Raw genomic sequence first — 26411 nt, 5'->3', positions numbered from 1 at the left:
GCTCGGCAAGCCGCCGCCCGGCGCCGACGGCGCGCTGTCGTACGTCGGCACCGTGGCCGTCCTCGCGGGCAATCTCGTCATCTTTGGGCTCGCGACGTGGTACCTGCACAGCCGGCAGCAGCGCTGGTACAAGACGGTGCAGGTCGCTGGACTGCTCGTCATGGCGGCCGTGGCGGTTGGCGCGACGGTCCGCGTCGTGTTGCTGTCGTCGGCGTTTGGCAAGCCCTCGGTGACGCTCGCAGACGAAGACGAGAAGAGCTGGAGCTTTGGCCAGCTGCTGTCGATGCTGCTGCTCGTCTTGCCGCTCATATCGGCGGTGGAGATTTACAGAGGCGACGTGCAGATGGCGCCGCCGCCGGCCGAGGACGCCGACCGGCTGCTGTATGACGGCGGCGAGCTGCAGTCACGTCCGGGGAATAGGTTCCAGCCAAACCCGTTCTTTGGCTCCAAGACAAACTCTTTCAAGAAGTGAAACAAATGTGACTGGAAAAATAGCTTTGGATGCATAATGATTTGCAAATCGCGAATACCCCGACATGGTCATGGCCAGGTTTGGCTAGGGCAGTAATGGTAGAAGAACTGCTGCATTTTGAAAGGCGTTTATGGAGCTGGCACAAACTATAGCCATGATCTTTTTTCTTCTTTTCGCATCGTTGCATCAATGACACATGACATGGTTTTATCGCAAGTTTGACTTTGTTCTGCGACCGTTGGCGTCACCCATCTGATTAGGCTTTTGCTTAGACAATCATGTGTACAACCCGGCCTCGCAAGTATGGCTGCATCATTCCAACCCTGGAAGGGCACTCGCCCTTAGACTTGGAGACTCCTTTCAACATTCTTGTCTGTCATCATGTGAAGCAAATCAACATGTGTGGGTTGTAGTGTTCAACTCAATCATCACATTTTGGCAGGTTTCTGCATACTTGCTGTCGCTGTCACAAGGGCAGACGTCTCATCGCAAGTCTTGGTAACAGTTTGAGAAGCCTCCTTGCCTCCTCATTCGTAATGAGACCCGACTGATCTAGCTCGGAGAAGTGTCTGATCTGCAGACGGAGAGAAGAGGGAAATACCGACAGGTCACTTGAAGGTGAACGGGGGGTTTTGGACCAGATTTGCCGCATACCAGTCACGCCGATGATCTCCATCTCTGCTTCTAATCAACAATTGATCCACCACGTGTCACGGAAAACAGCTCATGACTTTCGGCTCTCGGCGTGGGTATCCCTAGCGGACGGCAGAAGCTACATTCAAGACACCGATTCAGTGATGGCACAGCACGGCTATGAACTGGTATATTGGTCTTGAATACATAAAGAGCTTTTCCTCTCGAATGGTGCGTCATGGGATGACTCGTTTATAGAACTATACACTTGGATGGTAAGCCACACGGGCCTGTTCGGGGCTCCTCTTCGCTCTCCCTCGTTTCTTTCCTCGGCGCAGCCGCAGTGTTGGCCTTTCCCGCCTGGGCTGCCGGCGCCTGCTCCTTGGTCGCACTACCATGTATTCAAGCGCCCTTGATGGCGTTGTAAAAGGCCTCGCCCTGGAGGGTGGCAATCTCGAGCTCCTTGGCCGTGGGCTGGCGGGAGCCGTCGCCGGCGGCAAAGGTGCCGGCACCCCAGGGCGAGCCGCCGTGCACCTCGCTCAAGTCGGCGAGCTGCGCAAACGTCTTGCCGTAGCCGAGCGGCACGTAATGGATGCCGTGGTGCGTGAGCGTGGACAGGGCGGCAATGGCCGTCGACTCTTGGCCGCCGCCGAGGGTGCCTGTCGAGATGAAGAGGCCGGCCTTTTTGCCCCAGTAGCCGCCAGAAGCCCAGATGCCGCCAGTCTTGTCCCAGAAAGTCTTGCAAATCACCAGATGTTAGCTGTTGCGCCGAAAGGGGTTTGGCGAGGGTCGTGGGGGAACGTACCTTCCACTGGGCGGGGAAGTTTCCGTAACGGGTGGGAATGCCAAACAGGAAGCCGTCGTAGTCGAGGAGCGTCTTGGGATCCTCTAGGACGGCCACGTCGGTGGCCTTGGGGGGAGCGTGCATCTTGGCGAGGACATCCTCAGACAGGGTCTCGGGGATCTGGTAAAGGTCGGCGGTGCCACCAGCCTTTTCGATGCCCTTCTTTTCGGCATCGGCCAGCTGCTTGATGTGGCCGTACATGGAGTACTAGTGTAGCGTCAGTAAAAGAAAGTATCATTGTCGTGCCGTTTGCATTGTAAAGTTGAAGCTTGGGGGGGAGGGCGCTAGTGAGCTCCGCGAGCCAAGGGTCGGACGGAGGAGGGGCAACGAGGGGCAGCGAGGGGTAGTGGGACATCCGGGTAAGAGGCGCGAGAACAACGTACGTAGACAATCGCAATCTTGACCATTTTGGCGGTGGTGCTTCAAGACACTGGTTTGATAGAATATGTAATAGAAAGTTTATACAAATAGGATGAGGATGGGAGAGAGAGGTAAACTGGCTGTGGCTACGGCGGGCGGCGGAGCTCTTATACTTTGAGCGAAGCTGAGCAGCCCTGTAGCTCGCAACCGAATGCAACCAATTTAGACGGTTCCAATTCGGGAACTGATCAGGGTGTCATCTCCACTGTGTGGTTGCATTTGTGATGATTTCTAAGAAGAAATAGGCTCAAATGGCGCTGTCTCGAGTACCCCCTACCTACTCGAGCCCGGGCGGGGCAGTGACCTACAAATGCGTACCTAGCCGAAGTACCCTAGCTACCTATTAGACGCAGTGTGCAAGATCCATGGCGTAATTGACCTGGTACGTCGACTGATTCGGGATTTAGGACCCAGACACTGCTAATTGATCCAACAAAGACCAAGCAACGTCGATGAGAAATCAGGAACACAATTCGTGATCCATTCAGATTACATGAACCTGACCAACCGATCCTCCCCCCACTTGCGATGCGCAACCGTGTGGCGGCATGGTGGAGCTGACAGAGAGCGGGGTCTCCACCAATTGGCAACTGCATGCATTTGTGAGCAGCGACTTGAGCTTAGCAAAAGCTTGATAAGCCATCTATCTGCCAGCCATCTGCCATCGCGGGCTGGCTCACACGGCTGGCGTACACGGCTGGCTGATGGTTTGGCAAGTTGGCAGGCACACAGGGTTTGGTAGGGCTATTCCCGAAGGAAAACTGTTGGCTCATCGACTAGGCTATGACTACTGATCACGATTTACGAGTCGTCTCAAGCCACACAAGCGTACGTTGAAACGTTTTCTCAAAATGGCTTGCAATCTCTGTATTTTCAACCCTCTCACCCCCCCCCCCCCACCCGTCTAGATGCTTCGCAAATATACCATAACCATCAACCGATGACCGCATTCAAACAATACAGAACAAACTCGCTAAAATTACCAAAATTCCAAGCAGAGCTTTGCTCATAAGAAAAAGAAATTCCATATCTCGTCACGTCGTATACACGCTGCTGCGTTCAAATGCTTAATGCCGCTCAATCACAATCTGCGGCACCGGTCTGGTGAAGCTGCCCGATCGCTGCGATCGACCCGCATCCGCGGGTGCCTGCAGCTCGCCCACCACCTGGCCGCTACTACTTCTGTCGCCCTCGGCATATTCCGGCGGTGGTAGTGCAGCAGCAGCAGCAGCAGCCTCCCTCCCAAGCGACGGCGACGCCTCTTCCTCGTAGCCCGGCGGCGGGGGGCGATCCTCGTCGCCCAGATCCAACGGCACCTCGACCAGATCTGGGCTGGAGCCCGCCAGCGGCGAGTCGCCGCTGCCGCCGCGCCCATACCTCGACGCCTCGCGAGAGTAGGCCGGCGACGGCGGCCCGCTGTCGACGCTCACAAACGAGCTTACGCTCCTGTTCCTGCTGCGGAGCGTCTCGGGCATCGCCCCCGCGGCGGCGGCGGCCTCGCCGATGCTCGCGGCATCGGCCAGCAGCCCCATGCGCTCGCTGTCATTGCTGCTCGCGCGCACGCGGCTGCCGTCGTGCCGCGCAACGCCCAGGTCCCCATACGAAACGGTCGACACGCTGCGCAGCCGTTGGCCCTGCGCCCGTGACGCGTCCTGTCGCAGCTCGTCAATGGCCTCGTTGCTCGCCGCCACCTCGTCGCGGGCCAGGCGCGCCCGCTGCCTAATGTCTGCCAGCGCCGCCCGGTCGTTGCGCGCGCGCGCCGCCTCGCGCTCCGTCCGCCGCTGCTCCCGCTCCAGAATCTGCTGCCGCCGCAGCGCCCGGATCTGGTACAGCGCCGCCATCTCCTCGTCCCGCAGCGCCTCCTCGCGCTCCTCGGTCGGCAGGTCGACAATCACGTCGACGCCGTCGCGGTCGCCCGCCCGCCCGAGCACCTGCTCGTTGGTGGACGCCTCGGCGCGGTAGGCGGGCAGTGTCATGACGGAGCGCACAGACGTGTGCCGGTCCACGCTGTTGCCGCCGCCGCCGGCGGTTTGAGCGGGCGGCGGCATCGTTACGGTGCTGGTGGTTGTGGTTGTGGCAGGGGCGAGTTCGGTCGTGTCGGCGCCTGTGGTCGACTCGTAGCCTTGCGTGCGCGATTTCTGCCGTTTTTGTCGCTTGGAGTAGCGTGTCATTGTGATAATCACAATGGCCACGGTGAGAAAAAGTCCGAAGAAGCCGCCCACAGCGATCTAAAACAAATTTGTTGATTAGCAGAGCTCGCTTAATCCGCCTAGCCCGCCATTACACATAGCTAATGCTGCCCGCTGCAGCCGAGTCTCACTGTTCAAGGTAGAATTCGCAACGTACTGCAGCACTAGGTACATCTCGCCGGACCAGGTCTCGAGCCTGGGTGAGGCCCTCCGCGTAAGCCGTTGCACGGCGGGAGGGCCCGGTCGGGAGGTGCATTGTGAATTTGTGATTTCGTCGCGGGCTCGGAGCTTCGCGGTCGGGCCTAGTGCTCGGAGCTTAGGAGCTTGCTTCGATGGGTCTTATGGCAGCCCCAATTCGCCGTCGATAATACTTAATTATAAGTCGAAGATGAAGAGGAAAATGTAATGATGGAATGGCAAACCATCACCAGCCACATTGCACACCGCATGTGCCAGGGGTATTACGTGGACAAACTCCCAACGAGGCCAAGGTCGCTGGGTGCCCACTGAGGCTGAGTATGAGTATGCGGCCGCCGGAGCCTTCTTGGCCACGGCAATTGTCGCAGTAAAATGCGGATCCACAGCTTTATTGATCTAAATCAAGGTCTTGTCTTTACATATATACGTTGATACGTGCAATGACAGGGCGTGCACTAGCTTTTATCCAACGCGGAACCGGCATTCCGCATTGGTCTGTTGAGCGCTTGACAACGACATCTTGTTCATCTAGAGGAGGTTCGATATATATATATGTGTGTGTGTGTGGCGGATGCGCACAACCAAGGGCGTCGTGATATCTACTGGTCGACCTAGTCACCGCAAGCAGGGCGCATCATTCCCGTCGGGTTGATATTGAAACCGGGGTCGGCGTCGATTCGCCTTAATTACTGCGGACGAGAGGCCTTAGACACAAGACGACACCACAGACTGCCACTTACTCCGGCCCCTCTTTTAAAGTAACGTGGGTCCTTCATCATGACCTCTCATCAGCCTGTTTGTTGGTTTGCATTTACATCATTCACCATCAGAACTAACACGCCATCATTTGCGTCCTCCGCTAAATACCTGGTATAAACGAGCTTCCATTCTCGTCCTTGTAGTGCTGAAACAGAGCACGCCTCATGAGCCCTCTCGGCGCACGTCGGCTCGTAAAAAGCCCGTACCTCTCCAGAACGATTCTTATTGTTGAAGAATATCGCACCTGTTGGAACAGAGCCGTCGTGATTGGTATGCCGAATGGGGATCGGGGTATTTACGGCTCCAATTGCACGAGCGTGACGACTCAGAGAGTCTGTAAGGGATATAACCTCTACCATGAACGGTAAACCTATTGATGCTCCACCGAAGCTGAGATGTTGAATCAGATGCTGGATGCTGATCAACGAGCTAGTAGATTGTGGTCGGTAGACGTGGGGCATTCCGTAGCCCGCAAGAGCTGAGCTGTGCATGATGGGTGACGTGCTGTAGTCGACATTGGCTCCAAACACATACAGCCTCATTGACAAAGGCTGCAGATAAGGCTTTGGTAGCTTGCATCGGTGTGATGGCCGAGTTGACAAAAGTCTCGCATGGAGAGTCAGAGACGTTCGCTGCTGATATTACAGTCAGAATAGGATTGAAGCAGCAGCAATGGGGCCGGTATTGACGACGACGGGCGACGGGCGATTTCACGACCCGCGAGTGGAGCGCCACAAAGATGCATCTCCATCTTCAGACGAGCTTTTCAAGAATTCATCTTACCCGTCGGGAATTAGGGCACAACGCCCATGTTCATGTCGTCGAGCAAACGCCATGATTTCAATTGACAGTATAATTCTGCGTACAAGGTCAAAGACGTTTCTACCTTTTGCGTCTGAAGTTGCCGGCCGCCGCGCCGCATGACCAAGCTCTCCTCTACCTTTCCCATTTACTCTTCGCACCCCCTCCCCTTCCCACCAAATGACGATTCTCGCGCTCAAGGAAGACCGGCCGACGCCAAAGGCCGTGTACAACTGGCGCGTCTACGTCTGCGCCGCGACGGCCTCGTTTGCGTCGTGCACCATTGGCTACGACTCGGCCTTTATCGGCACCACGCTCGCGCTGCCGTCCTTTGCGGCCGAGTTTCGCTTTGCCGAGTACTCGCCGCCGCGCCTGGCGCTGCTCAAGCAAAACATTGTGTCCGTCTACCAGGCCGGCGCCTTTTTTGGCAGCCTGCTCGCCTACTACGCCGGCTACTCGCTCGGCCGCCGCAAGACGCTGTTTCTCTTTACCCTCGTCTTTTTGCTTGGCGCGGGCTTGATGCTCGGCGCTAACGGCGCGCGTGGCCTGGGTCTTATCCTTGCGGGCCGCGTGCTGGCGGGCGTGGGCGTGGGCGGGTGCTCCAACATGACGCCTATTTACATTTCGGAGCTGGCGCCGCCGGCGGTGCGCGGCCGGCTGGTTGGCATCTATGAGCTCGGCTGGCAGATTGGCGGCCTGGTCGGCTTCTGGATCAATTACGGCGTCAACAGGACGCTGGCGCCGAGCCACTCGCAGTGGCTGATTCCCTTTGCGGTCCAGCTGATTCCTGCTGGCCTGCTCCTCATTGGGACTGTCTTCATCCCAGAGTCGCCGCGGTGGCTGTTTTCCAAGGGCCGTCGCGCGGAAGCGATATCGGGCCTGTGCTGGATGAGGAATTTGGAGCCAACTGACAGGTATATTCGGGAAGAAATTGCCTTTATGGACCAAGAGCTTGAGCGCTTCAATACCGAGGTTGGTCAGGGCTTCTGGCGGCCATTTAGGGCCCTGAAGGAGAGGAGAATTCAGTGGAGGTTTGCCATTAGCACAATTCTGTTCATGTTTCAAAACGGTAAAGAATTAGTTCGACTCATAACTAAGAACACCCCGCGCTGATGATGAACTAGCCTCTGGCATCAACGCAATCAACTATTACAGCCCTACCGTCTTCAAGACGTTGGGCATCACGGGGGCCAACACCGGCTTCCTCACCACCGGCATCTTTGGCGTAGTCAAGACGGTACTCACCATCATCTGGCTCCTGTTCCTCATTGACCACCTCGGCCGCCGCACCCTCCTCATGGTAGGCAGCATCGGCGGCTCCCTCTGCATGTGGTTCATCGGCGGCTACATCAAAATCTCCGGCACCACCACCACCGCCACTTCAGCGTCCAACGGCGGCAGCCTGTCCTCGGGGGGCATCGCCGCCATCTTTTCCTTTTACCTCTGGACTGCCTTTTACACGCCGTCATGGAACGGCACGCCGTGGGTGCTCTCCTCGGAAATGTTTGACCAAAACACGCGCTCCTTGGGCCAGGCCAACGCCTCGGCCAACAACTGGCTGTGGAATTTCCTGATTGCGCGCTTCACCGAGCAAATGTTTGACGCTCTGGGCTACGGCGTCTACTTTTTCTTCGCTTCGCTCATGATGGTTTCCTGCGTGTTTGTCTTTTTCTGCGTGCCCGAGACCAAGTCGATCCCGCTCGAGGCCATGGACCGGCTGTTTCGCGAACAGCCCGTTTGGCGCGCGCATGGCAGGGTCATGGCCGACCTTGAGCAGCACGGCGCGGAGCTCGAGAACCAAGCTGATGGTGTCGGGCCCGAAAAGGCTCATAGCGAGGAGCTTGAGTAGCTTCGCTGTTTATGGGGTTGGTACTATTGCGATGCATGAGACGATGTTGGATCAGAGAAGCGTCCGGACGATTTCCTACATTACGGAGCCATTCGAATACTATTTTAAATGAGTACTTTTCTCTCAAGGCTGCAAAACAACGAATGTGTTGTTCGATTCGCCGATGGTGGATTGCGATATAAAAGCCGCCATTGAAGCATCGCCAAAAGATACTACAAGCCTCTTTCGGAAGCGTAAGCGTTTCGCTTCAGCTCGTTAGGAAACTCCATGGTCAATATCCAGTGTGCTTTGCAAAGATGCCCCCTTTTTTTCATGTTTCCCTTATAACCTCGAAGCTAGACGCGCTGCTACCCGTGCGGCAATTGCCTCGCGCACTTTGGCGACGGGCAGCTCAGTCACGCTCTTGCCCGTCCAGTACTTGTCCTGCTCCAACCCTTGCCAGATCATGGCCTCGGTGCCCAGAATCACCTGCCAGCCCTGCGCCTCGGCGACCGCCACCAGCCTCGTAAACGGCGTCGGGTTGTAGCACATGTCCAGCACGGCGCCCTTGTGCCCTCCCGCGCGCGCCCGGGCTAGCAGCTCGTCGGTAATGGCCCGCGCCACACGCTCCTCTTGCGTGCGCGGCTCCAGGTCCGGGACGCACGCGACAATGGCGCCGGGCGCATCCTCGAGCGTCTGCGCCTCTTCGACGGTGGCCACGTGCTGCAGGCCGGCGCCGTAGCCGCGCGCAGCGCAGTCGCGCATCATGGTGTGCACTTCGGCGGCGTCGCGGTTGACGAGGTAGATGGTCGTGACCTGCATCCACTTGCGCAGGGCGTAGATGGCGCTGCGGGCGGCGCCGCCGCCGCCAATGACGAGCGCGGGACGGTGGTGGAAGACGGTCGCGGGCTCGGGCGACGACGAGGCCACGCCGTGGTAGAAGGCGTCGCGGATGCCGACGACGTCGGTGTTGGCGCCGCAGAGGAGGCGCCGGCCGTTGCGGCCCTGGCGTAGGAAGACGGTGTTGCAGGCGCCGACGTCGCGGCACTCGTCCGTCATCTCATCCAAGTGCGGTAATATCGCAACTTTGTTGGGCATGGTTACAGACGCGCCTTTTGGTGTTGGTATTGTTTTTAGCTTGGTCGCCATCTCAAAGAGGCCCAAGCCACGGGGGCGTGGACAAAGAGGTACGTACCGTAGAAATTGGGATGCTGTGCGAGTTGAAGGAATTGGCTCAGGTCGGCCGAGTCAAGCCGTAGCTGCGCCCAGTTCAACCCAAGGTCGTCGTAGATTATTTGGTGAAGAAATGGCGACCATGAGTGTTGGATATGTGTACCAAAGAGGTAGCCATGCCGCTCCAACGGTTTTTCCGAAGCATCAACGTTTCTTTCTTGTGCAGCCGTCATTGTGTGAGTAGTATTATCCCTTGTCAAGATATAAGAAAGTTGTGTATGCCGAGCCTTAATCAAAAATCTCCTCAACTCGGGTGGCCTGATCTGATGTAGAGATGCTGGGGGGGCCATGGGAGGACGCAATCTGAGAACAGCAGAGCACAGCACAACGGAAAGGGCCCGCGCTAACCCCCACGTCGTTAAGAACTTAAGATGGAAGCTCACCAGAAAAAGTTGAAAGGAACCAAGTTTCTCGGCTATGTGAAGATGCATAATCATCCAAGTGCAGGTGGAGTGGGGGTTCGGCGTCTGCCGTATGAATAAAACACTCACCCGGTGGACATGCGCGGGGGTGCTATCTGGCTGCTAACAACGGTTCATTACCCGTATCGTGGGGATATCTGATGAAGCATTTCTGCAACCTTGGTTTATATCCAGCTCTATAGTCTCAGATCCAAATGCGGACGGGACGCCTCGTGCGACTTACATCCACAATTTTTGTACAAGTCTGACTCCCCACTGAGAGCCTTCAGCCGCGATCTGGCGTGATAAATAAAATGTACTATTATCTGACTGATAATTCATTACACACCGATAGACCATATTTTCATCCATAACAAGCCGCCTATACTACACTCGAACTTTATTCATCCAACACCTTTTTTATCTGCTTCTTTTATTCTTCTTCTTTCAGCATTCCAGCGAGCAAAACACCACCATCCCCCCACATCATGGCCTGTAAGCCGAGCATATGCACAATTTCCCTGGGACGAGCCTTTGCAGGACATTCCCTTGAACACAAACTTGACATGGCTCAGAAATATGGCTTCAAAGGGATTGAGCTGTTTTACGAAGATCTCCAACATTTGGCCACTGTCATGCCAGGAGGATGCTCACCACCAAACCTGCTGGCGGCGGCTCGCCAAGTACGACGGTGGTGCGAAACCCGCAAGCAAGAGATTATATGCCTTCAGCCGTTTTTGCATTTCGGAGGGCTTTTGGATCGCAGCAAGGCCAAACAAGACCTCGAGACTGTTGCATTTTGGACTGATTTGGCCGCGACGCTCGGTACCGATTTAATCTTGTTGCCGAGCTCGTTCCTACCTGCCACTCAGCTCACAGACAATCTGTCGGTACTCGTCCACGACTTGCAAAACGCCGCAGAAATTGGTTTGAAAAAGTCGCCAGCGGTCCGCTTTGCCTTTGAGGCGCTGTGTTGGGGCACGCGTGTAAATGCGTGGGAGGACAGTTGGAAAATAGTCACTGCCGTCAACAGGCCCAACTTTGGCCTCTGCATCGACACTTTCAACATTGCCGGCCACATCTTTGCCGATCCCGCCGCCTCGAGCGGGTGCAGACCTAATGCCGACTTGAGTCTCAAAAGCTCAATGCAGCGCCTCATGGCGCAGGTCGACGTTTCCAAAGTCTTTCTCGTGCAGGTTGCAGACGCCGAGAGGCTGGCGAAGCCGCTGGACGAGGCGCACCCATTCTACGACGCGGAGCAGCCGTCGAGGATGAGCTGGTCGCGCAACTGTCGCTTATTCTACGGCGAAGACCACTTGGGCGGCCATCTGCCCGTCGACAAGATTCTGCAGACTGTGGTGCACGGGCTGGGGTATCGCGGCTGGTTGAGCTTTGAGGTGTTTCATCAGAGGCTGGCGGATAGCGACGGCGCGATACCAGAACATTTTGCGGCTCGGGCGTCGTGGTCATGGGCGAGGCTGGTGCGCGACCTGTCTCTTGAGTCAGCAAGGCCTCGGCCCGACTTTGGGCAGGAAAAGGAACGTGTTGTGCTGAAGGATTCCAACACGAGATTATGACAAAGTGTATCTGGTTATATGAATAGCAATCTACATATGTGTTGCTATTTGAACATGATGTGCTCTAAAGGGAACTTATCAAAGCTTTTGTACTTTAAGGCTGATTTGTAATCATTTCCCAATCTTGTATCAGAATAATTTACATAATGGTGCCCGATTGTGTCGTCGTTCAAACTGAAAATCGTTCAAATTTCCGCATTTCCGCGCGGATGACACCCATCACCCATGGCATCTGTAGGCATCTGGTCGGGAACAAGTGAAACAAACTCATCATCAAAGTCGCTCATTACTTTATCCAAACTTCTTCTCAAACCTCTTCAGCATCCCAGTCACGCCATTCTCCAGCTTCCCCGCCTTCTGCTCCAATTTACTCTTTGTCTCCTTCTTCGGCTGGTACGGCTGCATCTTGGCCGTCATCTCCACCTCGGTCGGCCGATATACCTGCTGATGGAGCGAATAGTCCAATCCCCCATTTTGCGCCGGTGTCGGATTGTTATAGCTATAGTTGGAGTAGCCTCCGAGCGGCGGCGGGAGGCCTGCCGCATTGGTCGTGGGCGGCGTCGACTGCGCCGGCGCCGGCGGCTGTACTTGCGGCGGCGACTGCGCCGCGGTGGGCGGAGGTGCGAAGCTCGGCGGTCCGGGAATGTTGGCGGCGAATGTGCTGTTGAGGCTGGGCGATGCAAGGCCGGCCTGCACGGGCATCGTCTGCGCGCGGTGAAGGCCAGGCTGCTGAGGAGGGCCGCCGAAAGACGGCGGTGCCATGCGCGGGCTGATCATACCGCTGGGAGGAAGCCCGGGGCTGGTGACTCCAGGAGGAAACTGGGAATGAGTATAGGCTGGTGTGAAAGGTTGTCCTTGGTAATCGTAAGCAACAGCGACGGCGAGAGGATTCAACGGATCTTCATCTGGTGGAGGCGTCTTTTCGCGATGAGCGACAGTCTCTGGAGCCACTGGCGCAGCTGGGTTGTATGCCATCGGAGCAAAGCTTGCCGGAGCTTTCGGCGACTGCTGCTGCTGCTGCTGCTGCTGTTGCTGTTGCTGCTGTTGCATGTGCTGTGGCATCGGAGGCGGAGGTGGCAAGTTGTCCATCGACAGCCCCGTGCTTGCGCTAGATGGAATCACAGCTCCATTTTGCTGCGTCGACGTCGCCGAGTCCTGGCGCTCAGCGTACTGCGGATCCGAAATGGCGACATTCTCAAGATTCTGAACGACAGCGCTTACAGCGCCAGGCTGAATGGCGACGGGCTCGTCGAGGACCTCGACTTGTGCTGGCGGCAGGACCCTCCGGACGCCATTGACAAATTGCAGTGCGTCTTTATCGGTCCAAAAGTATATGTCGAGGGAGTGAAGCTTGTAGTGATATTTGTTCTCGTTGCGAGGGTCGAAGGTGGGGAGATGCCATTCCTCTGGGGGAGCGTGCTGGGGGACAGTCAACGAGACCATGCAGTGCTGCTTGTAGGAGTATCGGACATGACTCTGGTCCAGAACTGAGATTCCAGCTTCACATTAGCAAGTTGGTTTTGATGAAAGGTCACCGGATGCGGCGACTCACAACCATCAAAGGCGTCTTGGTCTTCAGTGCCAGCATTGTTCGCGATCTCGATACGGCAACGGCGCGCGTGCGCATTCTCAAATAAATAGACATACGAGCCCTTGTCGAAGCGATGATGACGCGGTTTCTCCTCCTCGCCGCCGTAAAAATAGTGAATGTCGCCGAAGCTATGAAACATGTTAGCGACCGCAAAGCAAAGGACGATGACAGGTGACATACAGGGTGGCCACAATTTCTTCCCCCTCTCTTGCAGCCATTTTTGCGACAACTCAGGGTGCGTATTTCGGCTCGATTTAAAATGCGCAGGCTAAGTAGTGAGATTATACAGCAGAAGCGCAGCGCAGCGATAGCTGGTCAAAGACGGAGTCGCAGGAGGCAGACGTCACGCGGTTTCAGCAAAGAGCCAGAGCTGGTCGTGTCACCAGAAAACAAACGTCTTGCTCCATTTCTAGGCTGGCAATCAACTTATATATGTACGACAATGTCGCAACAGCCTGCCCGCATTGGCGTCGACCTGGGCGCTTAAATGCATCTTGGAGGGGTCGTTGTGTCCAATGAGAGAGATGTGACGGAGCGAAGCCAAGTTGATCCCAGCATTCTGGCGGGGCCCTCGAGGGGTCCCACCACTGCCGATGAGGGGAGCTTTTCTCAGCCTTGAAGAAAATCTAAATTTGGCTTCAATTTGAACCCCATCAAACTATATGAACATATATAGAATCTTGGCACAATATAGAGTAGCTTGTTCGCTCAATATTCCTGACAACTAATCGCAGTTCAACAGTCTCAAAATCTCTGGCCGCCGCCCGCCGCCAGAATCATCGGTGCTAACCCCCAGTTGTTAAGCCTGATTTTTTAGTGCATCGCAGTGGCCTTCACAACGGAATCAACGCTAAGCTTAGCCCGTTACCTAAATATTCACGTGACAACGCGTGTCTAACGTGAACCCCTGACCGGACGTTATCCTTTGCTTAACGTGTCACCAGCTCAAACCCCGCGAATAGGCGGAATGGAAAAATGCATGGCGAATTTCGAACTAAAGCGCGCGCCAGGCACCCTATATTCCACTAGAAATGACGTCGCCAGAGGAGCTTCCGAAAGACGTTGTGGCTGATGACATCTTGAACGATGAGGGCAAAGTCGATGACGCCAAAGTAGCAGACGTTCTTGGTATCGCGCAAGATGACGACGAATTCAAAACGCTGAAATATCATCTTCTCGGCCCGTCTTTGACCAAAGCCGGGCAAGACTCTGTTGACCAGAAAAAGGTATGTCGGAGCCCTGCACACTGAACAACTTCGCCTGCTCACAGCTTCACCCAGGTTTCAGAAATCATATACAATGCTTCCAAAGGGTCTAAATTCTTCAACCGGGAAGAAGAGCGCGACAAGATTCTAACACAAAAAATCGACCGCATTTTGCGTCGCAAAAAGGAACTGGACAAACTTGACCTGACCCATGAGCGCCTGAGCGCCGACCGCCTCATTACCGAACTTGAGGCGTCCCGCGACTTGACGCAGCACATTGTTCACATTGACTGCGATGCCTTTTACGCTGCTGTTGAGCAGCTCGACCGGCCCGAGCTCAAAGATCTGCCGTTCGCCGTGGGAGGCGGCGTGCTTACCACGTGCAACTACCTTGCCCGTCAATTTGGCTGTCGTTCAGGCATGGCAGGGTTTGTCGCAAAAAAGCTTTGCCCGCAACTCATCCTGATCAAGCCCAACTTTACCAAGTATACCGCCAAGGGCAGGGAAGTGCGCGAGGTGCTGGCTGACTATGATGCGCGATTCGAAAGCGCAAGCATTGATGAGGCATACCTGAATATTACCGAATACTGCGTCGCTCACGGGATGGGTCCAGCGGAAGTCGTCGAACAGTTGCGCAAAGAGGTACATGAAAAGACGAACATTACCGTTTCCGCAGGCATTGCCGCCAATTCGCGACTGGCAAAAATTTGCTCCAATTTCAACAAGCCAAATGGTCAATACGTTTTGTCTCACGAGAGGAACGAAATTGTGGCATTTATGCGCGATCTACCGACGCGCAAAATCCCGGGCATCGGCCGCGTTTTGGAGCGCGAGCTTCTTGAAATTGGCATTAAGAATTGTGGCGACATATACGAACATAGACAATATCTTCACCGATTGTTTGGCGACAAGACGTTTGAGTTTCTCATCGGATGCTATCTTGGACTGGGTCGTACGAAAATCCAGCCTGCGGAAGAATACGAACGTAAGAGCGTCGGCACCGAGAGCACATTCCGCGAGATGTCGCATCCGACAGCGCTTCGCGAAAAGCTCCGAGCAACGGCGGAGGACCTGGAGGGAGACTTGAAGCGGGCCGAGTGCAAAGGTCGGACGCTGTGCCTCAAGATTAAGCTGCACACCTTTGAAGTATACACTCGCCAGGTAGTACCCCCGCGAGCGGTCCATCTCGCAGACGACCTGTATAATTATGCGCTCCCAATGCTTGCAAAATTGGAACAAGAGATGCCGGGCATGAAGCTCCGTCTGATGGGTTTGCGATGCACACATCTTGTGAGCACCAAGAGGCCCGACACAATGGCATTTCTGGGATTCAAGCCGAGGCGACTAGACGAAGCTACGCTTGCAGACTCGGCGCAAGTCAAGCGCAAGACAACCGATACTCTGGCTGGAGCCGAGGTCGGCTTTGATAACCCTGTCGAGGATCAGGATATCACCAGTCAAAGAGGCAGGGATGACGGTAGTGACCAGGAGCAGCAGCGGAGGCATGGCAAGGAAGTTGTGCCCAATCCGGAAAAGCAGGAGATGCCAGAGGAGGAATGGTGGGATTGTCCCATATGCATGCGTCCGCAGGCAGCGAATGAGCGCCAGTTCAATGAGCATATAGACTTGTGCCTTTCGCGGCGAACCATTCGTGATGCGGTGCATACAGATGGTGGGCCTGGCGGGAGCAATGCAAGCCTCCCAACCAAACGGCCACAAGCACCGGAAAAGAAGAGGCCGGCCAACAGCAAGACTAACAGCAAAGATCCACGGCAAAAGAAACTGTGTTTTGGATAAAATGAGATTTGATGAAGCATATGATTTATAGAGGAAATATTAATGTTTGCCGGCCTTGCTTCATGGTGCCATAAGTGTTGCATACCTGCCTTTGGCGGTAAGCGGTACGTGGACATGTAGAGGTGAATTGTACGGTTTAAACATAGAAGTGCATAGATGCCGCACGAGAAAATCCCTAATAAGCAGTAGGTGATTAGCGACTGAGTAAATTCGAACTTCCGTACGCAGAAACATTCCTTTCCCCGCAGATGCTGCGATACAAATGGTATCATTAAAAGTTATTCGTTGTTATTCCGTGATGGGATGGATAACCTACACTGCAACGACGTTTGTTATTTGCGAGAGCTTTGTATATGTTAATAAGCAGAACCTTGCCATTCAAGAAGCAGCCCCCATGGTCTAGTTGGTTAGGGCGCCGGTCTCATATCGATAGATATGACTCGTTCATAGATCGAGACATCCGGATATCGTGAGTTCGATCCTCACTGGAGGCACTTGATTTTTTTGATTTTTTTGGATGACTTTTTGCGCCTTGTACCTCTCCGTTCTCTTCTTTTCGTGTCCCTAGGTAATCATCAATGTTGAAGGCGCCATGCTTTTACTCCCTCAGTCGACCCAATACGACCCGATTCTGTGGAGTGCGCTGCTCGAGGCATAAACAAAGTCTTGGCTGTGTCGATCTCCTTGACAGCTCTTTGCCCCTGCTACCATGGCCATCTACAAGTCCCCTCCCGAATTTTGAATCTCTTTGACATTGCCATCAGGATATGCCTTTCTTCACCGACAGGCAAGTGGCGAAACTTGCAACCGCGCAAAAGCTCGGCTGGCCTTCTCCTCCAGCCCACAACCATCGAGCGGCATCAAGCCAACAAGAAAACAAAAGCTCACTTAATATACGAACTGAGAAAACCCGACTAGTTATCGCTCCCTTCCGTAACTGTCTTCGGTTGGGGCAAAGGAAGATATCGTCGAGACCGGAGCTGCCTTCAGAAATTATTTTTCGCAGCAATTCTCGACGCCATGATAGATATCAGTCGGATCCGAGGATGTTTAACGTAGTGGTTTATAAGTGCGAATGGCTAATTCATCGTACCGTGCTCACCGAGATATAGTAAGTAGCATGTCGTAACCAGTCTTAGCCCGTAGGGACGTAGCATCTGGTCTCGTTGACTCGCAGTCGAAATTCGAAGTGGCTAAGCTACAAACAATTGCCAATCCTGTCTTACCCTATTCCCTTGTAGATCGTTTCAATATTATTTTGATAATGCTGCTGTCCAGGTCGCACTGCCATTTAGTGGGGCTACACTCAGCCGTTCTGCCTGGTTCAGGCGAAATTTCCCACCCACCACTGACTTGGTCTCGACATCTCCTCTCCAGCGCTCGCATCATCCGTGCAATCCAGAGCTGGGCGCGCACTAGCAGGCTCTCTTGCTATTAATTGCTTTCAATTTTGAGACATCTAGCAGAACTTTGAAGGACTCAGAACATACGAGGCGGCTCTTTCCACAGAGCGCCGACAGATTCCCAGGAGTACGCATCGCGACACAAGCGTTTCGCAGTCCTCAGACATAGATCATTTCACCAACACAGGTTTCTTTCTAGTGTCTCGCTGAGCCATTTCGAGAGCAACCGCTCACCAACAAGATGGCTCGGCCAAGAGACTCGCGCTCACCAAGCCTGGCGGACAGCCACGGTGCTCGTCGACACCGTGACGACCGACGACCGCGCGATCGTGGCGACGACAGAGGCTATCGCAGGCGCTCTCGATCGCGTACACCCGAGGTACGCCAGCGGCATCTGCCCACTCATCCGCGCAGCAGGCGTTCTAATGCAGAATCACCTTCCCAGAAACGATATCGCGACCGAGACGGCGGCCGGGACCGTGATCACTATCGCCGACGAGATCGCTCCCGCTCCCTGGATAAGGATCACGATCGCTACCGCGGTGGCCGTGATAGGCGCCGCTCGCGAGACCGCTACGATGACAGAGCCCGGCCATCCGATGGCCGACGCAACAGAAGCCGCGACGACGACAGAAGGCGAAGTGGCTCGCGTGGCAGAGACTCCCGCGGAGATGACTCTCGAAGTGACAGCAGGGGCAGAAATACTCCACGCACAGACAGCGGTCGAAAACTGGATGAACCCCCCAAACAGACCGGCGCTACAACCGCCCAGGCCGATGCCGAGAAGAAGAAAGCCGAACGTCTCGCTAAACTCGAGGCATGGAAAAAAAAGAAGGAGCTGGAAGCACAAAAGCCAAAAGAGGTCAACCCCCTTCAAACTCGCAGCTTACTGGCAGAAATGGACAAAAAGTCCAGCGGCATACCCTCTGATGCTGCCTCGCCTGCTGTTTCATCGGGCGCCTCGCCCACACCAGGCCCGGACTCTGGAAATGCATCTCCTGTGCGACCATACGCTGGGAAGTTCGATCCTAAGAGCATCGCGAAGAAGTCAGCTGCAAGAACACATGATGCGACAAAATCAATCCTGGGTTCCATCAACCCTGAGCAGGGAAAATTGTCTGTGCCAGTCAAGCAGTCCACCGCATCTGCGCTACCGGCCAATCGTGCTAAGACGAGCGCTTTCGGATTTGGCAAGTCTCAGGGCGATGAAAAGCTTCCCAGCAAGCGCAAACTCGACCTAGACGAGGAGGAGACCACGAAACGTAAGCTAACAAAGCTGCCCAGCCTACCCGTGGAGGCAGACGACACACCATATGTTGACCAAGATGATGATGATGACGACAACGGTGACGAATTTGCTGAAAACGAAGAAGAGGCTGCCGCTGCCGCTCGCGCTGCGCACGAGAGGCGCTTGCAAGCCGAGGAAGAAGCATCAAAGGAAGCAGACGGCGACCAAGCCATGGCAGACGCTGCTCCAACTACCAATGGGACTGCCAGCATTGCCGAGGAAAATCAGATGGAAGTGGATGAGGAGGAGGACGATGTCGATCCTCTGGATGCTTTTATGGACGATTTACAGCACAAAGAATTCAAACGACCAGCTGCCAAAAAGGCATCTACAGTCAAGAAGCTGCCAGAACCCGAAGCTTACTTTAGTGACGATGATTACGGCTATGAGGTGGACCAAAACGACGCCGACGCTAGTGCCGTGCTGGCCATGACGAACAAGCGCAAGAAGAAGGAAATACCTACAGTTGACTATAGCAAAATCGACATTCAGCCCATTCGAAAAAATTTCTGGGTGGAACCTGTCGAGCTCAGCGAGCTCAATGAAACGGAAGTTGCGGAACTTCGAGCAGAGCTTGACGGCATCAAGGTCAATGGCAAGGATGTTCCAAAGCCTGTGCAGAAATGGGCGCAATGTGGTCTCACTCGACAGACGCTGGACGTGATTGATAACATGGGTTTCGAGAAGCCGACCTCAATTCAGATGCAAGCGATCCCTGCTCTCATGTCTGGGCGCGACGTCATTGGCGTCGCCAAAACTGGTTCCGGAAAAACCATGGCCTTTTTGCTGCCCATGTTCCGTCATATCAAAGATCAGCCTCCGTTGAAAGAGTCGGAGGGTCCCGTCGGACTGATCATGACACCCACGCGCGAGTTGGCTACGCAGATTCACCGTGATTGTAAGCCGTTCCTCAAGATGATGGGCATGCGTGCTGTCTGCGCCTACGGCGGTGCTCCAATCCGCGACCAGATTGCAGAGTTGAAGCGCGGCGCCGAGATTATCGTCTGCACCCCTGGTCGTATGATTGATTTACTGGCTGCGAACCAGGGCCGCGTCACCAACTTACGACGAGTGACGTACGTTGTGCTGGACGAAGCTGATCGTATGTTTGACATGGGTTTCGAGCCGCAGGTCATGAAAATTTTTGCCAATATGCGCCCGGATAAGCAGACGATTCTCTTCTCCGCCACCATGCCGCGCATCATTGACTCGCTGACCAAGAAGGTACTCAAGAGTCCTGTGGAGATTACTGTCGGCGGGCGCAGTGTCGTGGCCAAGGAAATTGAGCAGATTGTGGAAGTTCGGGATGAAAATACAAAATTCCATCGGGTACTTGAACTGCTCGGTGAACTCTACGATCGCGATGAAGACGCGCGCTCGCTCATTTTCGTCGAACGTCAAGAAAAGGCGGACGACTTGCTCAAAGAGCTCATGGTGAAGGGCTATCCTTGCATGTCCATCCACGGTGGCAAGGACCAGGTGGACCGTGACTCTACCATTTCCGACTTTAAAAAGGGCGTCGTTCCCATTCTTGTTGCGACATCCGTTGCTGCTCGAGGCTTGGACGTTAAGCAACTAAAACTCGTCATCAACTACGATGCACCCAATCATTTGGAAGACTATGTCCACCGCGCAGGCCGTACAGGCCGTGCCGGAAACACTGGTGTTGCGGTAACCTTTATCACGCCAGAGCAGGAAAGCTGCGCGCCAGGCATCGCCAAGGCTTTGGAGCAAAGCGAGCAGCCCGTTCCTGAGCGCCTCAACGAGATGCGCAAGGCGCACCGTGAAAAGGTCAAGTCTGGCAAAGCCAAGGACACGTCTGGCTTTGGTGGCAAGGGTCTCGATCGTCTCGACCAGGAGCGTGAAGCGGCACGAATGCGCGAGCGCAAGACGCACAAGGCGGATGGCGAGGATGAAGATGAGAAGAAGGAAGACAAGAAAGAAGAGGACGACACCAAGCACGAGCGCGCTCTCGATGCCATCAAAGCTGCCGCGTCTGGTATCCAGTCGCGCGACTCGGCCAAGGCCGAGCCTGTCGTCAACGAACCCGTCATCAAGACATCTGGCGTTGTGGCCAGCAATCCCGGCGCGTCCAAGGGCGGCGGCGGCGCCGGCAGCAACCCGCTCGACAAGGTCAGCTCGGCCGTCAGCGCCATCAACAGCCGCCTCGGCAAGGCTGGCCAGCTGCGGTCAGGCCAGCCCATTGACAACAAGGGCCCCGACGCGGGCGCGTTCCACGCGACGCTCGAGATCAACGACTTCCCTCAGAAAGCGCGCTGGGCCGTCACGAACCGGACCAACGTGGCCAAGATTCTGGAGAACACTGGAGTGTCCATTACCACCAAGGGCAACTTTTACGCGGCGGGCAAGGAGGTCCCCGAAGGCGCGGAGCCGAAGCTGTACATTCTCATCGAGGGTGACACGGAGTTGGTGGTGGGCTCGGCGCTGAATGAGCTGACGAGGCTGCTGAAGGAGGCCACGATTGCGGCGGCGGACGCGGATAGCAGGGCGCCCGCGAGCGGTCGTTATACCATTACGTGATTTTCTTGCTTTTGAGTTGCATTCGCGGCTGATTTTTCTGCTTTGGGCGGGAGTTATTTTTATGTTATCGTGAGATGGTTGTGGATTGTTCAAAAATGTAATTTTTATTGAGATCTTTTTTCTTTGACAAAGGTTCCAAGTCGTTGGCAAGGCGCGCCTGATGGAACAGTAGGGGCAGGACATCAATAGGAAATACAGCTCTTGACGAATTAATTTGCAAATACGGGTATCGTACTGAGACCAAAGAGACCTGCAAAATCTAAGAGTAACAATAGTCATGTAGAGATGTAGTTATGCATACGCGAAAAGGGGATATTAGTTGACCTGAACTGTGCCTTGTACAGCATCAATGTCATAACTCTGTGTGGTGTGAAAGCCCGTCTTCCAAGACCAGGCCGTGCGTTTTGGTCATTTCCCATCTCCAGCATTCAGTCGATCCGTCCCTGAACCTGCCTCTCATTCGCCTCAATCTCTTGCCTGCGTCTATCTTGCGCCGCAACCTCTTTCTGAGTCAGTACTCTTGCGCCACCCTTTTTCCTCTTGAGCGCCTCTTGCTCCTTTCTCTTGTCCTCCATTGCCTTTTTTTGCTCCATGAGTCAGCAAGCAACCACACGGGGGAGAGGCACATGTAGATAAATAGCCAGGGCAACTTACACTCCATCTTTCTCGCGCTTCCCGCGCGGCTTGTCCTGTATTTTGGCCAGCGCGAGGGCTTTCGTTGCTGCCAGCGCCGCTGCCGCCGACCACGCGGGCCTCGCTCTGGTATGTCTGCTTCGTCTTTGCTTTGGGGACCGCTGCCGTTTGCGCTTGAGGTGGCGCGGAGCCTAGACGGCGACCGGGACCCAGCCTATCCTCGGGTTCTTGCTTGCCGCAAATGTTGCCCATTATGAAATGCACGTTCTCTCTCTGGACGGGAAATGGAAGATGACGAAAGCAACCCTCGCTGAGGTTTTCTTGGCCTTGAAGTAAATCGGGGGTGGGGTGGTGGCGGTGGTAGGTAGGCCGCGTTGCTCCGCCCGCTTTGGGGGCGCGGCGCGGGATTCTGTTTAGTGTGGTTACGTCGCCATACAGCGCCAAGACGAGCGCTCAAAGATATAAAGAAGAAATAAAAAAAAGAAACGAAAAAAAAAGTATTGAGGCCGGCAAAGACATGGTCATTTTCGGTTCAACATTTATTTTGCGCACATGGCTCGTCCCATTGTAGCTGCAAAATAGTCTCGACTGTAAATACACTTGGCCTTGACGATGCACCCGCAGTCCAGCGAGCGAGCTTCTAGATGTCGGTGAATTATACTTGGCCTGTTTCGAGCTTCTCTGTCTAGCAGGAGCGTCCAACCTGGGGTCATCAGGCCGGTACACGCTGTTTATCTCCAAATAGACCAAATGGTATCGGATAATCTCAATCCAGTAATTGGCACAAGCTGCCTACGTAGGCACAATTTGTCTTGACTAATTACACATGCTGAGACACGTCAGGTTGGACAGGCGGCAACAGAGCTAGTTGTTCAAATCAAGAATAATGGAAAGAGCAGTTAGCTCTTTGAAAGATATGTCAATTTAAAGCTTAAACATTGTACTACAGCCCATGGCTTATGGGGCCATCAAAATGATTTGCGATGAGAAGCAGATCCACGCCAGGTGTAGTCAACAGGGTGGCTCATGGTATGTAAGAAATGCCCCCACGATCAACACTCCTTCGATTGTGAAGATATTCTCAGGACATAGCGCTTGGCTTTGCAGTGGCTTTAAGAAGAGACGTACCTGTGCGTGAAACATGGGCGTGGAGGCTGGCAAAGACACTCTTGTCAATTTCAGACAGCAGGAAATCAAAGGTGCCGAGCAGCCGCCACGAGTGTAAGAGAACTTGAGAAAAAAAAACGTATGCAATGATATTGTTACACTATGAAAACAAGATAGAGTACATGATCGCCTTTTTTTTTCCCCTTGCTGTTATTCTTTTTTTTATTCAGTCTTGTTGATGACGATCTTATTTAGCATTTCTTCCGAAATTACTGTCTCCATGTTAGCGGCCCCTCTTGTGCAGCGATATTAGGGTACCTACTTGTGGAAAAAGGTTCCAAAGATGCCGAGCTTGGCCTGCTGGTCGGACATGCTCTGACGACGGGCAGCGGCTTCGATGCGGTTGCGAGTGAGGCCCTCGTAGGCAGGCATCCAGCTAGAGCTCTGCGAGTTCATGTCAGCGAATGGACGGCAAACGTCAAATGATTCAAAATGGTCGGGCGCCGTACTCTGCGACGGGGTTTCTCGACAGTGGTGGAAATGTCTGGGGTCTGAGTGGGAGAATCCATGATGGACAGCGAGCTCTGGTGACGAGTTGTGAAATCGCAGGAGTAGTCGAGATGGACGGCAGACGATTATTATTGGTATATTTGATTTAAAGTAAGATGGATTACATGAAATGTAGATGAGAGTAATGATGGGATCGAAAAGAGGGGGGGATGCACGGCGTATATATAGCAGAGCTGTTCGAGTATACTGCGGGGGAGGGAGGCACGGGGTCTGGGGTGATTAGAAATGAACAGGCGATTTTGCTGGAAAAAGAAACGCCTGATGAGGGGTAGTTTATTAGGCCATTATTTGCTGCTGCTGCAAGAGTTCGATTCAGACAGGACAATGTGCAGCCAGGCGAATCGAGACGTTTGGTGGGTGGCGGCAGAACGAATGACGCGGGGAACCGGCCAGTCCGTCTAGCGGCAACAACGGATGGGGAAACTGATCAGCATATTTCACCAAGTGCGATTTTAGAGAATTGTCAGCCACTCAACTAAAGGAAAGAAGGCTAAAGGCCAGTAAAGAGGGTCACGGCAATTATTGGCGTATTTCGTTTCGTCGATTCCAATCGTCCACTAATCACAATCGAGTGATGATCGTGTCTATCCTTATTGTGGACTCTACAGGCCAATCGAAAAGCTGCACGAGCATCGAATCGAGCGCCCAAGTGTAAGCTTGACATGTTTGATATCCCGTACTCTACTATTCTGTATGATTGCACTGTGTTGGCAAAACCTCGTCGTTTATGGGAGCCATGTAGGCGAGGCCAATCGCAGCAGACGATCAGTCTCACTTGTATCCCATCGAGTTTTCATCAGCCTTACACCACTGCAAATCAAGAGCCGAAACTCGAGTTTCGACCTGGAAATTCGTCATCGGCAAGTCTCGTTAACCCTCAACGGTGGTCCAAATCGGGCGGTGCCCCGGCATGTGCCGATCCAGATTGCGGGTCATTGCCTCGATACATAGCCTCGTCGTTGATCGGGCCTTGGTTTGAGACGATGCCATGTACCTGCAGCCAGCCTCTATCTCCGCGCAATATTCACATTGAGCTCGAGATCGGGCAAAACCATGGCCAATCTGCTCGTCGATCTCCCCCTTGAGTAAACACTGCCACCGATTGCCTCATACCTCTACTTCTTCTCAGGCTTCGTCAAGGTCAGCCAGCTTACGGTTAACAGTTTGAGTGCTAGTTGTCTGTTTCATGAACATCCCACCGCCAAATATTAAGCCGAATCTGCAAGACGCATCTGCGTTTGCAGAGTATGGCCCGCGAGCGGTAGTGATCAACCAGCTACTCTCGGCCGAATGTGTCAAGGAGCCTGCTGGAGCTCACCAGCCGCGCCACTCATTCAGCAAGTAATTACCAGAAACAATAGGCAAAAAAAAAGAAGAAAAAACCCCCCTTGGTTCCTCAGGAATAAGCCACGCTCCGCGACACGAATCAATTTGCGCTGCTTACACACGCACCTATGAGATTCGAGGCGACTCGGGGCACAGTGAGTGCAGCGGGCCAATGAGTGATAGCCAGCGACGCGGGGAAGACCCCGTCGTTCTGGGGGCCGCGACAGATGAGGGGATGGATCGACGTGCTTGCAGTGAAAAATATAGAGAGAGCCGATGGTGTGAAATGAACGAATGCCGGGTCAGGCCAAGGAGGTGTGATGGTCAAACAAGTAGGAGAAATGTGACGGCCAGAGCAGCAAGAGATATGTGATGGAGTTTGTTGTATTCTATTTGCGACTTGCTCATTTGACAGGATAGTTGGGTGTACCCCTGTTGCCCTGCTTGTGGGTAAGGTACTTGGGTTTACTATTGAAAGCTGCGGGTCCGCGCAGGTACTCCGTATATTATAGCGGGCGGGGCATTGTTGAAGCCAAAAGCGTGAAAGTGGTGTTGTTGGAGCTTTTAGCGGGTGGATGGTTGCGATTGTGGTGGTGTCGCCCCCCCCCCCCGTGCCCCCTTGGAAATGAAAATGTGCAGAGTCTTGTTGCGAGGTGGATAGGAAGCGGGGTTGAAGCCGAGTTTTATGTAGCCAAAAAAAAAGAAAAGATGAAAAAAGATGAAAAAAAAATGAATACGGGTTTGCATGTTGGTTTGTAGTCTGTTGCATCGCGATTGTCTCACCTTCCGCTCCGGGAGTCGGCGGCGGCGAAGGATCCGGTTGGGCCAACGGGCACCGCTGCCGAGAACGGGGACGGAGGTGGGAGGGAAGGTGACGACGGCGGAAAATGGGGGGGGAGAGGGGAGGAGGAGGGGAGGAAAGTGCGAGGCGGGGGAGCTGGTGGGCAAACGGCGGGCGCACAATAAGCGTCTTTAGCCACGTGTGTGGGCTATTTAGAGGTGAATCATAGCGAAACAGAAAAAAGAAAAAGAAGAAGAAAAAAAGGTGTAAAAGGGTGCAAAAAGAGTAGGATACGACATGAATCATTTGAGCAAGTTGCGCACAGTCTAGCGTAGTTTACTACATTATGGGAGTGGACGGATTGATATGGCGTATTATTCATTGACTGGCTGGCTGGTTGGTTTGGTTGGTTGCTTAGCTGTGAACGGCGCCCCACATTATGTTGGACCTTCCCTCTTTCCTCTCAAGAGTTGCCCTCTTTGTCCGAAAAATCAATGTCGTCCAGCCCATCCGGGTTCTCACCAACTCGCGACCTCGCCCAGCACGTCCTGTACTTTTTTACCCGTCGCTTTCTCTCTCAGCCTCTCAGCGCCCGCTGTCGCCCTCGTCGCCGCCATGCTACGCATACACAGCACGTAATTCGCCTGGCTGCGTCTCCAGGCACACACGCCAAACCCTCTTTTTTTCCTCTCTCGCTTCCGACAAACCTCTTTTTACTTGCTTCTCTTCCAATCTTCTTCCTCTTCCCGCTTCACTTCTCCCTGTATAACATACACAGCCCGCCTACTAACGCGCGCAAATTCATTCTCTCTCT

General features: G+C 54.2%; 11 protein-coding genes across 11 annotated transcripts in view; 5 read left to right on the top strand and 6 right to left on the bottom strand.

The window, feature by feature from the left end:
- Window positions 1-472, top strand: part of BBA_01594 (uncharacterized protein) — a gene marked incomplete at both ends in the record, with an annotated part of 1221 nt that extends 749 nt beyond the window's left edge. Inside the window, one exon of the mRNA XM_008596691.1 lies at window positions 112-472. Coding sequence (XP_008594913.1) covers window positions 112-472 — 361 coding nt within the window. The remainder of the gene's footprint in view (window positions 1-111) is intronic.
- A 1035-nt stretch (window positions 473-1507) lies between these two features.
- On the bottom strand, window positions 1508-2356 carry BBA_01593 (quinone oxidoreductase; the record flags this gene model as incomplete). The annotated part of the gene is made up of 3 exons (XM_008596690.1): window positions 1508-1843; window positions 1911-2156; window positions 2333-2356. 3 exons carry the CDS (start codon window positions 2354-2356, stop codon window positions 1508-1510), a joined length of 606 nt encoding a protein of 201 aa, XP_008594912.1.
- Window positions 2357-3436: 1080 nt separating this feature from the next.
- Window positions 3437-4814, bottom strand: BBA_01592 (uncharacterized protein; the record flags this gene model as incomplete). The annotated part of the gene is made up of 2 exons (XM_008596689.1): window positions 3437-4597; window positions 4716-4814. 2 exons carry the CDS (start codon window positions 4812-4814, stop codon window positions 3437-3439), a joined length of 1260 nt encoding a protein of 419 aa, XP_008594911.1.
- A 1682-nt stretch (window positions 4815-6496) lies between these two features.
- Window positions 6497-8165, top strand: BBA_01591 (quinate transporter; the record flags this gene model as incomplete). The annotated part of the gene is made up of 2 exons (XM_008596688.1): window positions 6497-7385; window positions 7441-8165. The coding sequence occupies 2 exons, from the start codon at window positions 6497-6499 to the stop codon at window positions 8163-8165; spliced, it is 1614 nt and encodes a 537-aa protein (XP_008594910.1).
- Window positions 8166-8486: 321 nt separating this feature from the next.
- On the bottom strand, window positions 8487-9242 carry BBA_01590 (shikimate dehydrogenase substrate binding domain-containing protein; the record flags this gene model as incomplete). The annotated part of the gene is made up of 1 exon (XM_008596687.1): window positions 8487-9242. The coding sequence occupies one exon, from the start codon at window positions 9240-9242 to the stop codon at window positions 8487-8489; it is 756 nt and encodes a 251-aa protein (XP_008594909.1).
- Window positions 9243-10266: 1024 nt separating this feature from the next.
- Window positions 10267-11355, top strand: BBA_01589 (xylose isomerase-like TIM barrel; the record flags this gene model as incomplete). Its single annotated transcript, XM_008596686.1, has 1 exon — window positions 10267-11355. The coding sequence occupies one exon, from the start codon at window positions 10267-10269 to the stop codon at window positions 11353-11355; it is 1089 nt and encodes a 362-aa protein (XP_008594908.1).
- A 291-nt stretch (window positions 11356-11646) lies between these two features.
- Window positions 11647-13164, bottom strand: BBA_01588 (RNA recognition motif-containing protein; the record flags this gene model as incomplete). The annotated part of the gene is made up of 3 exons (XM_008596685.1): window positions 11647-12842; window positions 12908-13074; window positions 13127-13164. The coding sequence occupies 3 exons, from the start codon at window positions 13162-13164 to the stop codon at window positions 11647-11649; spliced, it is 1401 nt and encodes a 466-aa protein (XP_008594907.1).
- Window positions 13165-13977: 813 nt separating this feature from the next.
- Window positions 13978-15948, top strand: BBA_01587 (impB/mucB/samB family protein; the record flags this gene model as incomplete). The annotated part of the gene is made up of 2 exons (XM_008596684.1): window positions 13978-14172; window positions 14227-15948. The coding sequence occupies 2 exons, from the start codon at window positions 13978-13980 to the stop codon at window positions 15946-15948; spliced, it is 1917 nt and encodes a 638-aa protein (XP_008594906.1).
- Window positions 15949-17592: 1644 nt separating this feature from the next.
- On the top strand, window positions 17593-21180 carry BBA_01586 (DEAD/DEAH box helicase; the record flags this gene model as incomplete). Its single annotated transcript, XM_008596683.1, has 1 exon — window positions 17593-21180. The coding sequence occupies one exon, from the start codon at window positions 17593-17595 to the stop codon at window positions 21178-21180; it is 3588 nt and encodes a 1195-aa protein (XP_008594905.1).
- A 428-nt stretch (window positions 21181-21608) lies between these two features.
- On the bottom strand, window positions 21609-22065 carry BBA_01585 (uncharacterized protein; the record flags this gene model as incomplete). The annotated part of the gene is made up of 2 exons (XM_008596682.1): window positions 21609-21758; window positions 21835-22065. The coding sequence occupies 2 exons, from the start codon at window positions 22063-22065 to the stop codon at window positions 21609-21611; spliced, it is 381 nt and encodes a 126-aa protein (XP_008594904.1).
- A 1102-nt stretch (window positions 22066-23167) lies between these two features.
- Window positions 23168-23489, bottom strand: BBA_01584 (uncharacterized protein; the record flags this gene model as incomplete). Its single annotated transcript, XM_008596681.1, has 3 exons — window positions 23168-23192; window positions 23243-23364; window positions 23430-23489. The coding sequence occupies 3 exons, from the start codon at window positions 23487-23489 to the stop codon at window positions 23168-23170; spliced, it is 207 nt and encodes a 68-aa protein (XP_008594903.1).
- Between the last annotated feature and the right edge of the window lie 2922 nt (window positions 23490-26411).

This window comes from Beauveria bassiana (assembly GCF_000280675.1).
Source record: "Beauveria bassiana ARSEF 2860 unplaced genomic scaffold BBA_S00003, whole genome shotgun sequence".
NCBI lineage: Eukaryota > Fungi > Ascomycota > Sordariomycetes > Hypocreales > Cordycipitaceae > Beauveria > Beauveria bassiana.
The sequence above is the reverse complement of the archived record's forward strand: the minus strand, read 5'-3'. Positions and strand labels throughout refer to the sequence as shown.